The 16075-nt window shown below is 42.1% G+C and overlaps 2 protein-coding genes across 2 annotated transcripts; one reads left to right on the top strand and one right to left on the bottom strand.

Moving 5' to 3' along the window:
- Window positions 1-3850: 3850 nt before the first annotated feature.
- Window positions 3851-6743, top strand: LOC114433238 (serine protease 23-like). The gene is made up of 2 exons (XM_028401690.1): window positions 3851-4179; window positions 4810-6743. The coding sequence occupies exons 1-2, from the start codon at window positions 4154-4156 to the stop codon at window positions 5999-6001; spliced, it is 1218 nt and encodes a 405-aa protein (XP_028257491.1). The 5' UTR covers window positions 3851-4153; the 3' UTR covers window positions 6002-6743.
- A 486-nt stretch (window positions 6744-7229) lies between these two features.
- tmem39a (transmembrane protein 39A) lies at window positions 7230-15953 on the bottom strand. The gene is made up of 9 exons (XM_028401689.1): window positions 15479-15953; window positions 12473-12689; window positions 12003-12225; window positions 11420-11503; window positions 11166-11320; window positions 10206-10563; window positions 9928-10115; window positions 9715-9835; window positions 7230-9554 (listed from the first exon to the last, which is right to left on the bottom strand). The coding sequence occupies exons 2-9, from the start codon at window positions 12583-12585 to the stop codon at window positions 9315-9317; spliced, it is 1482 nt and encodes a 493-aa protein (XP_028257490.1). The 5' UTR covers window positions 12586-12689; window positions 15479-15953; the 3' UTR covers window positions 7230-9314.
- Between the last annotated feature and the right edge of the window lie 122 nt (window positions 15954-16075).

Here is a 16075-nt window from a genome sequence, read left to right as displayed (position 1 = left end):
ATCATACATGTCATTTCACATTCGTATATCTGACCTTCACACACAGTACAGACTACAAACACTGTCCCACCAAGGCTGCCATCTGTGCTATCAGATCATGGGTTTATAAACTACACCCATGACTGATGGGTAAATACCGCTCAAGTTTTGCAATACAAAAGGCTCAATGTTTTGATTAAATTAGCCGTTGATCTGATTACATGCACTGGTCTTGTGAGTGAAAAATGACTTGAGAGGAGAGTTGAAATAATCATTACTTTCAAATTAAGTTACTAAGGACATCAATTATATCAAACTAAAAAACAACAAAAAAGGTGAAATAGAAAACTCCTGCAGCATGTCATGAATGTTTTGCTGTATTTTTCACATGGATATGAGTCATTTTCCAATAAGCTAGAGTATCACATGCCTTGCCAAGCCAAAGGATTTTCCCATAGTCACGGGTAAAACTCAAACAGCGGCAGGATACAGAGGAGAAGGAGAAGTACTGTGGCTGGAAAATTTTCAGAATTTCTTCAGCTTCTTTTTACATGCAATATAATGTGTACATGACTTGATGTAAAAATGACTAAGGAACACCTCTTTAAGGCTCATTACTGCCCTCTATAGGCACACGCTTAATGCCTCATTTACATCAAACACACTTGTTGACACATGCTACAGCATTAAATGATATTAAAGGTTGTTCAACAATAATTAGCTCCAACAGACACTGTGTGAGCTCTATGGTCTCACAACTCAACATGGAATCACAAAGATGGACATGTTTTTAAGGTTGTTTCTTTGTGCTCTCTTAGTAACACATCTACACTCTAACGTAATTGACAATTATGCACCAAGAGTAACTATAATAGTAATAATTTACAATAAACACTGGATGTGGGAATAACTGATCAACACTAAACACTGGCATAATGTTACACAAACACTGAAGACAATTATAAATATTAAATATGTAAACAATATTAGCTTATTACTGCTGCACATAGCTGCCACAGGTTTTTGTGTCAGTTGAGAAGAGACTGTAGTGCAGAGGTGCTAGCAATATGTTTTAGATATGTTCGCTTGTTCATAAGACACCGCTCACATGTTTAATTTTCAGCTATCACTGTACACAGGGCCTCACCAACCCAACTCTTACAGGGCTGATTGCATAATGTCAGCATTCCAGTCTATGTGACCATGACGATGAGTTTACATATTCAATGTGTTCATGAAGTCATTGGGGCGACGGCTGCGACCAATTAGCACAAAAAAACAAATGCCACTATGCAATCAAAACTATTACTGTAGAGCATTCTGGGTCGCATGATGCAAGTATACATGCAGAACGGAGGAAGATCTCCACATAGGCATCATCACAGAGTGCAATGCACATAGCATGGAGTATTCTCTTGAACTGCAGCTGAGCGACACAGTGTTTACCATCCTTTATATGAGGTATTAAAAGTTATTGTCAAACATGCTGGCCAACAAATCTACCCCTTGGCTTTGCCCGGAGATTTAAACTTGGCCCAAGTTCACCCCGAAATTTCACAGTAAATAACTTCTCAAAAGATTTCTGCAGTTATCCGGTTTTGCCAAACAGCTGTTTCATGGCCATGAGGGACGAGTCATGGAAGAGGTCCTGAACTGGAGAGATTCTTCCAAAGCAAGAGGCACAGAGACAGGAAAAGACAGAGGAGGGACAGAGCAGATGGACAGAGACTGAAGGACATAAAGGGGGAAGACTCAAACATGTGAGTTTGTCCACACTTGTTTGATTGTATCTGTAGCCAGAAGCGAGAGGAGGAGAGTAGGAGGAATAAAACAATTAACATGAACAGTACTCCGGGGAATGTTGGTTTCCTTGACAACAGCAGGCATAGCCAAACAAACGGGCCCTTTCATAACAATTCAAAACAAACAGAAACGTCTCCCTTATTAACACCCTGGCTAAAAAAGCGTCCTTTCCTGTCCTGTCCATGTCATCTTCATCCTAAAGATTTTATTTTCTCCATATTTCACATATGTGGATTTACAGAGTCACAAAAACCCTATATAATCCCAGGTAACTTTGCATTCACATGAAAATATGAGAAACCACAGAGTTGCATGCTGACCCTCCTTCAAAGATATTACTCCACAGAGAAAGCAAGAAGAAGGTGAGCAGCTGCTAATTGTACATTTGTGGGAAGGGTGGAGTTATTTTGCTATTCTGAGTAGGGTTTGATGAGCCAGCAGGTCCACCCTGTGTCCTGGCAAAGGTGCTGATCTATAATCAGTTGCAGAAAAACCTTGAATATTAGTTTTGAACTTTCTTACTGAGACGCAGACAAGAGTCAGACAAATGTTAAAAACAACAGTCAACAGCTTGTCAGTATAGTTTAGATCAGCTTATCAGATTTTAGTATAACACTAAATGGATTTCCTATCTCACAAATTGCTTCACAAATTGCTTCTTATAAACATGCCACTACATGCATGACGTGCATGCTCCTGTTTAAATTGTATGTGGTCAAGTGTGCAGTCTGTGGCAAATGTAGCCACACCCAAGCCAAACTTCTGGAGGTTTTTCAGGAAGTGTTAATTCAGTGGACTTGTTTAATCTTTGGATGGAGCAAGGAACAGTGAAGCTACAAATTACCCATGCAGTCAGTAAAATATGGGCCATTTGTGCAGAATGCAGAAGCTTTTATACCATGGACACATTTCTGCAGAGCAGAGAGAGCTGGGTGGAGATTGGCTTGAGGTTCAGGTCTCTCAATCACCACCCACACCCTCATATTAATCCTTCTTTCTCTCTATCTTTCTGGTGGCAGTAATTCTTGAAACCATTACATATCATAGGGTAATATCTCCTACTAACAGCTTGCACATTTTCAGCATGGGTGGTTCAAGTGGAAGCAAACTTCCAACACTGGCATCAGAACCTCTGCCCACTGAGTTCATCCTCCAACAGTCACAAGTGCAAGAAGAAATTTCACAGCTGCAAAATGTAAACTGAGCAAGGCTTTTACAGTGAAATAAACAGCTCTCCTTTAAGCGATTAAAGGGGATGACCAAGCAAGTTTATCAAGTCCATGAACTTTTGTTTGCCAAACATTGGTTTATATGCACTTCATAGTTATTTCTTGTGCATGTGTTTATGAGAGGGGAGGAGAGAAAGACAGGAAAAGAGAGCTGAGGACGAGTGCAGGGGTCTCGTGTTGTCCCATCTAATGGATTTGGGTCAGTGATTGTGTGATGAGTCAGTCATACAGCAGCATGTCACACAAAGGACATTCTTCGGTGGTCTTTTCCACCATCCTTTCAGCTCTTACACTTCCTCTCTTCCTCCAGCTGTTGGGTCGTCTTGTTGACAACAAAAAGCCATGTGTCTGTGAGCTCTGGGTAGCAGGGAGGGTGGAGTGAGGGTCATCCGAGTCTCACACTGAATCAATATTTAATATAAAAGCACTTTCTAAGATGTACAATGATTTGAATGTTGATGCAATGCTCATGTTTCTCTAATAAAGGCAATATTAAAGTTATTAAACTATTCAGATTGCCAGGTAGCCGTTATTGCTCCTATAAAACTTCTTTTTATTTGACCACTTTCCTTTCAGAAAGGAACTCTGCTATAACTAACACCATACTATTTTTCATATAACTAAATGTGTCTATACAAATGTAGCATAAGAGCAATCTGGGAACCAATAAAACAACAGATCTGGTGAAATGGAGTTTGCAATGTGAGCCAAGACTGCATCTGACTGATTTGAGTCGATCCAAATCGATGAGAATCGCCTGAGATGATGGAGAGCTGGAACCAGTGATGGTGATATGTCACGTGACCTTGTCGGAGGGTCGGACACAGTCGCGATCTGTGTCTCCTCGCAAGCGGATGTGACACTTTGCGCTCAGGCAGACAGGAGCCCTCCTCCCTCCTGCTGCGCACAATGAGCCAACTCCTCCGCGGTCGACCCCGGCTGCTTACTTTGGGCGACTCCAAACTGTCACGGATCAAATAAGGTTTGCAAGCTCCACAGAGAAGAGGCGAGGACCCGACTGGTCTGTTTTGTGCAACAGGGGTTGGGCAGTTCAGTTTCCATCGCAGTCGTTCCGTCTGTTCCAAGTTTGAGGGGGTTTTCCTGCAGTGTTCTGCCACCGGCTCACCTGCAGACGCAAAACCATGCGCTCCCAGGCTGCGCCCCCGCGGTAAGTCACCTGTGTCTCAGATTTTCTGTGCGTAAAGGAGGGAGGGAGAGGCGGGTAGAGGAGTCAGAGAAGCGAACAGGGCGAATTATGTCTGTAAAAAAGTACTGTTAACATCCTGCGTGCTGTAGATGAGGTCAGTAATTCGTAATTACTTTCTACATAATCCAAATATGACTTCTCTTTTTTTGCCAAGAGAGGACTCTCTGTGTTTAAAGCACTCAACTATGGCTCCTGTCACCCCAAACCCATTTACTAAAACCACTGTGTGCGGGGGAGCAAAATGTTATTCAGCCAATCTTTCAGGCTTAAAGCCAATCCCTCAGGCCACTTCAGGAATTTTCCATCAGAGCCTAGTAAGGCCTGATCTTTGCCCTGTTTGTCATATTTGCAGCATTAAAACAGCAGAAGATTACAGCTGCCAAATTCCTGCTCAGATAAAAATTCTTCAAGTTGAAACACTCCCTCTTAACTCCAATGTATTATAATTGGAAAATGTGAAACACTTGGTTTCGGAATGAGGATGTTTGATGAGGAGTCAAACATCCGGTGACATTTAAGCACTTGAGCTCTGCAGAAAAATGGAGTTTGACAAAGCACGTCATCTTGATCTCTCCTCCCTTCTATCCACAGGTTTGCCACTCTCATGCTGTTTCTCCTTTTCCTTCCACTTGTTTACACCACCTCCTCATCCTCCCGACCTCAGTGGGTTCTCCAGCGTGTCCCTGTGGTCCTCCCCCAACAGACGGAGGTTCGGCCAGCCCCTCACTTCCTGTCCCCGGCCCGCTTGGATGTCACCTCCTCTTGTGATCCGGAATGCCACAAGAAAGCCCCTTACCCAAGCTATTGGGATTTGCGGCAGTTTCTGGCCTATGAGACTCTCCACTCTGATGGTCAGCTCACTGAGACTGCCATTGGTATCTATGGCTACAACCCAAGGTCAAACACCAGTCCAGGCTCCTCCTCTGTGTCATCCGCTAAAGCAGAGAGGTCTCATGTTAGGAGAAAGCGGCAGATCTTTGGACATGATGGGCGTTTTAGCATTGCAGGGCAGAACTTCCTGCTTAAATATCCATTTTCAGTGGCTGTCAAACTGTCCACTGGGTGTTCTGGTACACTAGTAGGAGACCGACATGTTCTCACAGCAGCTCATTGTGTTCACGATGGTAAAAACTATGTGAAAGGAGCTCAGAAGCTTCGGGTCGGCTTTTTAAAACCAAAGCACAGAGACACACGATATTCTTCCTTTTACGTTCCATCCAACTTTACCAATCATGTGGAAGGTGGCGCTGCTCCCTACACCCCTCCAACCAACGAGAAAATGAAGTTCCAGTGGATCAGAGCCAAGCGCACCCATGTTCCCAAAGGATGGATCAAAGGAAATGCCAATGACATTGGGATGGACTATGACTATGCTTTGCTTGAACTCAAGAAACCCCACAAACGCCGCCACATGAAGTTAGGAGTCAGCCCTACGGCTCAGAGGCTGCCTGGTCGACGGGTCCACTTCTCAGGATTTGACAACGACCGCCCAGGACAGCTGGTGTATCGGTTCTGTCAGGCTGGTGAAGAGACGTCGGACCTGCTGTACCAGCACTGTGATGCTCAACCTGGGGCCAGCGGCTCAGGAGTGTATGCTCGGATGTGGGATGGGCGGCGAAGGCGCTGGGAAAGGAAGGTGATAGGAGTGTTTTCTGGGCACCAGTGGGTGGAGCGACAAGGGGCGTCTCAGGAATATAACGTAGCGGTGAGAATCACGCCTCTGAAATATGCTCAGATCTGCTACTGGATAAAAGGAAACTTTGTGGACTGCAGAGAGGGCTGAGGAAAAGGTGGAGAGGGGAGACAGCCATGTAGGGCTGTAGCTACAAAAACCAACAACCCCCTACATCCTCATACATCCTCCTGGAGTTGTGGGGCTACAAGAACCCACTTTTTAGGCACATACATGTAGCACTGACCTAACAATAAATATATCTAAATATTGTTTGTTCCTCTCAGACACCACAGGTAAACACAGACACAGTTCCATACTCAGTACTTCCATACTCTTGTATCCGTTTCTCACAAAATCTGGATGACCAAATTATCTTGGAGCTCCTGAGCTCCTTAAGCTGACTCTTAAAAATTTAAAAACTGTCTCTCTGTTCTACATATTATAGCCCATTTGAGCTCATACTAAAGATTGCACTGTTTAAACGTCTACTAAAAGTGATGTTTGTGGATGAATGTACAAGTTAGCTACCAAAGTTTATTTCCAAACTATCATCTCCTCTCAGCGGACACTCTAGTTATCTGTATACATAGTCTACTAAAACTATAAGGAAAAAAAATCGACTTGTTAAACAGGTTGATGTTAAACAGCAGTACTTTGTGTTATGAAGCACAGATTGTTGAATGTTGTTTGTTAATGCTTAGTGCCACCTGGTGGCCACATTAAACACTGCAAGTGAGCATTACACCATCATAGCCTAGGCTTACATTAGCACTTTTTTTACTTTCACTTATTTTTTGATGTTTCTTGGAAGGACTCTGTTGGATTAAAGGAAATATACACTTTGAAATAAGCCACTGTGTCAATTCAATTCAGTTCAGTTGAATTTCACACAGACAAATCAATATAATTCTGGTTTTAAACACCATTTGTTTTATTTTAGATGTCAAAAAGAATATTTAGAAATGCTGTGGGGGGAAACCGGACACTGTAAAGCAGAAATATGAGGACCAGCTCCTATGACTTCTCCAGCACCATCACACTTCACAACAGGCTCAACCAGGAGTCTGAAACTGGATCCTGGGATATATGGCACATAAAAAATACCTGGAAGTTTTTTTAACCCTCATTTTTTTTACTTCTATCTTCACTCTAGATTGACTGGAAGCTAAAGATAATAATAATACTTTTGGGGCAACATGGTCAAATTTTAAATCATTCCAAATCCCATTTATCTTCTTGAGCTGCCATTTTGTTTTTAAATCAAATCAAAGACGGCTGAGACGGTGTAATATTTGAGCAGACCTGTGTCTTAAAGAGGCAGACTGTAGAAGCAAGATGTCTTAATTTTGTGTTATTGGGATAAAAGTTGAGTTTAAGATGAGTACAACCATTAGAACTGATGATTCGGCGATGGTGCCATCTACTACAAAAGCATGCCAAGTCAAGTTAACAGCACAATTCATTTGCTACATTCAAGTGGATAATGGATGCAAACAGAACAGAAGCACCAAGGTCTGCAGAAAAACTGGCACATGTATGGCATTCACGTTTAAATGGAGACTCCTCAAGATCAACACTGGTTCAGCATGATGTGTTCCCCTCCCCTTTTCACTAACACTCAACCTGAAACCTCACCGGAGCAGTCAATGTGAAAATCACAGCAGCACAGGAATGACTGATGAAACGGATTTTCTGTTCATGTTGTATCAATTTTAGTCTGAATACTGGAGAGTTAATCAGGCCTTGAAACTAATCCATAACACTGCTGCAAGTTACAACTGCTGCTGGAGAGGAGGCTCGTAAAGACAAAACCACTGAAGATCATGTTCACAAAGTGAGACTGAACAGAAAGTCAACAACATGCAAGGCAACCTGTTTGTAACACCATTTCGGTAACTGAGAACACATAAACGAGTAATGAGGCGATGCAAAGTCTTTCCCCCTCCAGCTGTCATCACCTCCTCATTTTGCAACCATGATGCTTTAAAATGTGTCACCAAATGCAACATTTTATGCTATGAGAGCATGATTGCAACATCTGCGGTTAGGTCCGGGGCTGTACCAGCAGAAAACATTAATTCTGTTTTCTGCATCTGATCAACATACAGATGTTTATGGATTAAACATTCAGGAATAAATAATCAGTGAGTAGGTGACCGCTGAGGAGAAACAAGTGTGTAATTTGCCTGCTTAGCAGGTTTTAAGCATGTCATTCTCTGTAGGTTTGAATTTAATAATCGCCTGGGTTCAAACAGTTTAAGAAACCGCAACCAGAGCAGACAGGGTTATATTTTTACATTTCTGAATGCTGTCTGTGTTTAAGGACATAAACACTTTTCAACCCACAAAACAAACAGATACTGATGAAAAAAAAAATTAGCTGCAGAGGCTTCAGACAAGAGTACCTAAAGTCTGTAACTTAAGAATGGCTACAATCCACACAGAGGCTCTGCTTTAAAGAACAGGTTAACACTGTGGGAAATTCTCCAATGTTTTGGATGAGAGGATTGATACCATGCCACCTCCCGTACAGTTAAAATGATGTTAGAAGAGAGGAAAAAAGGAAGTGAAAAAGATCGCTGACTAAAATCTGCTTAGCTCACAGATGATAATTCAAAAGTGCTTCTACGTCTGCTCTTATATCAGTTTTATCTGTACAAAAACAAAGTAGCTTTAGCAAATTTATGGTGAGTTACATGCTGAAACGTTTGTGGGTCTGTCCAAAGGCTGGTAAAATTATTGTTGGGCCTTATTTCTCTTTCTGAAACAAATAGAAATTAATATTTGAATTATACATTTTTAAAAGATACTTGCAGGAAGAATTTCCTGAACTACCTTTATCCAGTCTTTATACTTAGCTCAAGAGAGGAGTGGTATCAATCCTCTGATCTTTCCTTGAAAGAAAATATTTCCCATGATGATAAACAATAGAAAAGATTTAATGATCCTGCTACCCCAAACAGCATCTTGTTCCAGATTTTTACGGTCAAAAAAGGACATTATGGACAATCAGAATTCAGGATCTCAGGTATGACTCCTTCCTCTCTGAATCATCTGGTTTACACCTTCAGTCAGAGGCCTGGTCTGTTCTGTGACTGGCCGCCTGCACTTAAAATATCTTTGGTGAAAGTCACCTCCTGGCACTACCCGACTTCCCCGTCGCCTAGCAACAACATAACACAACATGCTAATGTCGTCAGCGTGGTAATGCCCGGTGTAACTCGTAATAGTATACAAAATAAAAATATTCTTTTAAATAGGTATATATAAACATTGCATTAAAAAATAGAACCGTATCAAAACACAATTATGAGTTCACAGTCTGTCCCTTAACCTCCAAATGTCTTCCACTCAACTGGACCTCCAGCAGTGTCCCCTTTTCGTTTAGAGTTTGTAGGTGAGGTTTCGCTGTGCGGCACCTTCACTGCGACTTGAGGCCCAAATTGTTGGAGGACAGCGGGTAGGAATAGGCTTTGCCCAGCACAATACGATCTCGGAGTAGTTTAAAAAGGACATAGTAGTTGCAGAAGAGAATAAGGCCCAGAGACAATGTGTGGTTCCAGCGCTCAGAGCGCAATAGAGAGTATAACTGGTACAAAACCACACTGGACTCGATCCAGATTAGCAGGTTCAGGATCCGCAATGGCTTGTGGAACAGGAACTAGAAGAGCAACAGAGAAGAGGATCAGATATAGCAGAGATGGGAAAAATATTTAATGTCCACACTGGTGCATTACATTGTGAATGTGTCACTTTTTGTTCACCCTCATATATGTGAATAATGTCAAGGATATGTCCATTGTTATTCCGTAAGTACTCACATAAAACCTTGCATGGGAAACATCAGAGGGCAGAGCGACATTATAAGGTCCAACTGCCTTATACAGACAGCGACTGTGTCGTACCAACACGCCTTGAGGCCAAATGGTGCTTTCTGACCACCTGCAAATACAAAAGACATACGCAAAACATTAACAAAGTTTTTTTATTAACTTGTAATGGTACAGTGTGTGTGTGTACAAAGGATCACTCACATATGCTGAGGTGCGTTACTGTATGAGCCATGCTCCAATTTCTGCCAGCGGCCCAGGTGAGCCGCCGAGCGATGAAGTAAGTCACAATAGCTGGGTGGCAGCAGCTGGCTCATCAGCATCACAAATGCATTGATCCAGACCATGATCAGATGCTCACATGACCAGCGCATGTCATAGTATTGAGTGCTCTGTTATCGTAAAGTAAAAAAGATCACCTTAATATGATGTGTCTTCCTCACATGGACACTTAAAATCCTCAGTCAATGACAGCTACCAACCTTGACGAAGCAGAGTGGCAGGAAGGCTACGTAGTAAGCACTGAACAGCGAGTTGAACAGCACTTCCTTGATTCGCCGGTTGAAGTCGCTCTTTAGCTCCTCTACTTCAGCCCGGATCAGCTCCGGCGTGTGCGAGTGTGTGTGTGGTGGGCAGGTGTGAGTAGGCATGTGAGGAGGGCTGGAAAATTGCTCTCTGAGGTTTTCTCGCAACAGGAAGAGGAAGTCACGGGGTCGAAAGAGCGGGGATTCTGTCAAGTCGGTCTGTTGGTGGTCGGCTGGGTAATTGCAGTCAGCCGGTGCCGTTTGGCTTTTCCCTCCCTCCTGATGGAAACAGCAGAGCGGGACGTACACACCAAATCTGGCATCGAGGGAGGGCGAGAGTGAACAAGTGGAAAAAACAACAGCAGCAGAGTGTTGTAGTTTATAGTGATGGCAGGATGAAAACATCATGCATATTTTAAGTGGTGGGACACATTCAGAGACGGTAGGTCCACAACTTCTCATTCCATTAGGACATGCATTAGAGATATACTGCAACATGCTCCACAGCATCACTACTAATGTCAGTAACCGGGATCATCTGATAAGAGTATTTGTGTGAAAACCAGGCTAGTGTGTTCAAAGCTTATTCATGTAATTTCTTTTTGTATCTTTTTTTGGCACATGGTTGAGCATTTTATTGATATGCAGGTGTTAATATGACACTTAGAAAGCAATGTCTTGTGGTTCCTGTGTGTCAAAATAACACCGAGTGGCAGACTAGATTTGAATTAGCTTCCATTTTGAATGCAAGTTAACCCTTGAAACATTCATAACATGGCACAATATAAAGGGCTATGTTGTGAATGAGAGACTCTACTCTCTTAGCAAAAGCAGTATTATGGATGTATAGTTTTGCCTTTGAAACACATCATACAAACATAACTTGGCTTTAATAGGGAAGCAGACCAAAAAACTTACGGGTATCCCAGGAAGAGGAGGTTAAGCACAGAGTGGTTCTTGCACAGGTTGACGAGTGTCCAGCAGAGCACCCAGCCACACATGGTAAGCAGGCTAAGCCGAGCTGCGATTAGAACCACATAGCGAAACAGAGATCCCCCGCTGCTCTGAGACACCTGAAGGAGAGAGACAGAATAACACACACACACACACTGTATCAGAGGAGGCATCTTTCACATGTACTGCTTTGTGTAAGTTCAGGTCTGTGTGTGTACCTCTGAAACAATTGTCCAAACAAGCCTCCTGGCCAACATGACTGTGATAAAGATGGCCAGGTGGTAGTCCATAAGGTGAAAGTTCTGTATTAATGATAATAGAAACCATCATTAAATTTTCATCATCATGCTACAACATTCCAACAATAAAAAGTAAAAAGTGTAAAAAAGTAGAAATGTCTGATTGGGCAGAGGTACAGGACTCTAAAAGTCAAAGAAAAAAGGGAAAAATATATTTCTTGGATATGTAGTAATTTTAACACAAAAAAAGTATTTCAGCTTTCAAAGAAGCAATTTCACAGTTGTATAGCAGGCTGTCCTTACTTTCATTCTAGCTAAAATGTCTCATTATTACGTGAGTAAGAGATTCTTACAAGAGGAGAGGAAGTCAAATTGACCTACACACACCCACACACTGCAAGCTGACCGCACAGAGAGGTAGACAGACCCTTTTATAGTGAATCATTTATGATTGATCACCAAAAAATGATGAAACCTGTATTTGGATGTGAGATTCAGGAATAATAAGCAGGCAGCGACTGCTGAATGCTTTAGTGCTGAGGGTGTGTATGTGTGTTCTTACAAGAGAGGTAGAGGCAGCGGGGTGGCTGTAAGGATACCACCACACCGTCCTGTAGATGTTGATGTACTGGACAAACAAGGCCACCAGCAGATAAAGAAAGAGCAGGAATTCAAACAGCAAGCTGCTGTCCAATGGCAGCTCAGGGATCCTTGAGTGACGGACCGGTTCCGGAGTAATGAGGGCTGACAGGGGCGGGGCAGACAGACCCACTGAGTTACTGCTCCTGGAGGGGAGATGCAAAAATACGCTCATAGACAAAAATATTTGGGATACAGAGTGTGTGTTTCAAGTCGATCTGGACCCAAAACTGAAATAAAATATTTCTATTAGGACATAGTGACAGTTTTATGGGCTTTGGGAATACTTCACAAATACAGTAACAAAGTCTGGTTGTGAGTAGTAGTACATTCTAAAATCCAAGACAAAATGTTCCACACAGTCTCCAGTTACCAGAGATTGCATGTGCGTACCTGTTTCTGATACCTGTACCATTGCCGAGGTTGCCTCCAACCAGAGTCTGCAGGGACGGCAGAGCGGAGCGACTTAGCTGCTGTCTGCTGGGACCCCTGCGACCTCCTGGCATGGTCGCCAGTTACCGTGGCAACCACGGACGGCGCCCACCAACCAAAAGCCACTGGGACTCCTCCTTCCTTTCTTTTCAATACGCCACCTTGTACAGCCAGGCCACTGTGGAACAAAAAAAAAGTGTTTACAAAAAAAAGTGAACAACAAAACAAATGTGAAGCCTGCTAAAACTAATCAATAGCAACCTGCAGCCAAGTCAAGAATAGATCAGTCCTGTGGTATTTAATTTACACACCACCATGTGTTTAGAAATCACTAGTGAAGTTTCAGAAGAAGGATTATTACAGCATTGCAGATTTATTGAGCTGGCCCCTTTTTTTTTTTATTGATGATTAATGAGATCGGTAACAAGATGTCTTGTTCTCATATTTAGCATGTGCTAAACACACACATTTGTGGTGTACTTCCACACACGTTTACACACCTGCCTAAAAAAAACTGAGCATATTCTCCCTGTCCTGAATAAAACATCAGTGCAATCTGCTGCCAGCATAAGAACTGTTGCAGTCTGATGGACACGTTATTTCATTTTTAAAAAAAGAATCAGTTATGAGGTTTTGTGTATTTGTTGTGCCATGCATGAAAGAAAACCAGGAATATTTGTGTTTTTAACACAGTTTTGATAAGAGCAGTAATGCACCTATACATCTTTTTCTGTCTCAATAACAATTCCTGAGCTTTGCTGATCCAACAACATTTCACTGCAGATTTTACAAGTAACTGTCAAATGTATGGCATAGCGAGCACGAAATACCTCCATACAGCTGACTCTTTTGCACTATGAGTCAAGTCTACTGGCATAGTGTGTGTGCTGTTGACGCATGACATCACAAGTGTTGCAAACATGGAACTGAATCGAAAAGCTTGGCCCTATGAAACAGCCCCATTATCAGCCAATATAACAAGTATATCAGGGTAGTTATCCAAAATCAATATCATTAAGCATAAACACTATAGCACACACCGTAGTAAACAGAGACTGCTACAAGTAACTATAATACAAACAAAAACAGTTCATCACGACGCCAGAATGACCCGAGCAGAGAATCCATCCTAAAACAGTCCCGGCTGCTGTCAAACCACTGCTCAGCAGTGTAAACACAGTCTTCAGTCTATAACCATCCAGACTATCAAACCTGTTTATAGGTAGTTCAGCTACCTGGAGCTGTCTGCAGAGGCAAATCAAACCTCAAATGTCTCTGTAAAAGGAGCAGGTCTTCATTCTGTCATTCAGCCAAAGCCAAATATGAAGTATATAAAAATGAAGTTAAGACACGACAAACAGGGTTTCCCACTTGGGTATCACCCGCTCACTTCAGAATCCTATCTTACAGGTAAATATGTCTGTTACCAAGCAACCACCTAGTTCTTAACTAGTTCTTCTAATGAAACAGAAAAAAAGAGCAAAACTAACACATGAATTAAATTTTATAACATATGAAAGATGAGCATTGATTACAACATCCATCCATTTTATCCACTCTCTAAACCCCTTTATCCATCAGGGTTGTGGTACCAACAGGGGAAGCAGAGAGGTTTCTCTCCAAAGCCCACCATCCCCTCCCGGGGGATCCCCAGCTGTTTCCAGGCCAACCGGGAGATGTAACCCCCTCCAGTGGGTCCTGGGTTGGCCTGATGGGTCTCCACCCAGATAGCTGTGCCAGGTTCACCTCTAACAGGGAGGAGCCCAGGTGGTTAGGATGCACCAACTGTCACCTGTGGTGTCCTTTGTCCTTAATCAGGTACCAAGATAGCATCTACAAATGTGTGTAATTTGATCCCTACAACTGAAAATGATGAATGAATGATATTGTTTAAAGTGAATGTTCTGCTTTACAGTTGGAGCAAAATCATTTATTTATAATAAAATATAAAAAGGAGATTTAATCTAAACTAGCTATATGAAGGATTAAATCTTCTTGAATTTTTCTGCTTTTTATGTGGAAAAAAATATTTTTACGTTTATAATATAATTAAAACTCAACACATGGCGATCACATCACACAGACTAAGGGAAATTGTGATGTATAGTTTAAAAACTTGCATGCTTTATTGCTTCCATAAGATTACGGTCAAAAATCATTGTTACCTTACAGGAATAATGATATTTTACATATTTATTTAATAAAATTGCCTGCAGAATGATCTGCAATAAAGGGAATAAGGGTAGCATCAATAAATGTCACATCTGTGCATGTGAAGGGCAAAGCAAAGGGCTTAATTAAATATTGTATAATTTATAGTCCTGTCATAGAAAAATGAATCCTAAACCTCATCTTTAACCCTTCACAGGGACCTAAAAAAATAAAAATTAAACACCCTGATAACAGCCATCCTTTAATATATAAACATTTCCTTTATGCGGATGCAGTTCATGAAGGATCGTGCTGATAATGAGAATACAGTACACTGATAACGCCAGCGTCTATTTGCATATTAAACAATGTCAAAGCTGTTTCTGCAGACAGGAAACTGGTACATGCGTGCAGCACAAACACATCACCAACACTACAGTTACAAGTCAAGAGTGAAAACAGGAACCGATGGCCACACATATAAACTACAATGGAGGGATCGCAGGATGTAGTTTTGTGGAAGTGCAACACGTTTCTAGTGTTTAAATGAGTCCCAAAATAAAGCAGCCCTGAGAAAGGCTTTCCAAGGATGGGACATTTTGTTAAGAGGTGTTTCTTTTTGGGCAGAGACTTGCTAAGACATGCAGCTACAGCTCTGAATTATGACATTAGGCAGCTTTGTCTTCTTCTTCAAACTGCGGAAACTTGGTGGCACACTTTAAAACAACTGTTACAAAGAAAAGGGTGTGAACTTGTAGCTCGCAGGTAGCTTACAGAGCTAAACCTAAATAGTTTAAAAAGCTAACGTTTACTCACACAACATCGACAACATGCGGGGGGCTGAACTGAACGAGGATGCATCAGTCAGTTGTGAGACGAGTCCAGACAGCACCGAGCATTTCTCCGCCTTCCAGCTTCAATATCCCCGACTGCACCGACGTGTTGACGAGCTAAGGCGGTACCGGCGCTGCTACAGGGTCGCTTTCTCCCCGGCTGAGACCATAAAACGGCTGTAAAAGTTAGCCCTGGGCTGGAGGAGCAACAGTGTCGATGCGTTGCACAGAGACCGACGTGGCAGACCCGCAACCCCACGCGTGTCGTCATCAGTGTGCGACTCAAACAAGTGCGCACTGCACAGTCGCAGTTTGAAGGGACACACAGCAGGTCTGGTCAGCTGCAGCTGGTTTACTTTTACACTTCTTGATGGCATTTTATACATAATAAACAAAACAATACTCCTCATCGATTAATTGAAAATTAATTAGTTTAGTTTGGGTTTGCTACCTTCAGACACATTTTACTTTTAGCTTTCTTTCATCATTTATTTTAATTTAAATAATCTGTAATTTTTATTTTATTACATGTTAAATAGTGCTTATACCGCTCACACCTCATACATTCTCTTTCTTAATG

Source organism: Parambassis ranga, chromosome 3 (assembly GCF_900634625.1).
Source record: "Parambassis ranga chromosome 3, fParRan2.1, whole genome shotgun sequence".
Classification (NCBI taxonomy): Eukaryota; Metazoa; Chordata; class Actinopteri; family Ambassidae; genus Parambassis; species Parambassis ranga.
Note: the sequence above shows the minus strand (reverse complement) of the source record. Positions and strands in the feature narration are given on the sequence as shown.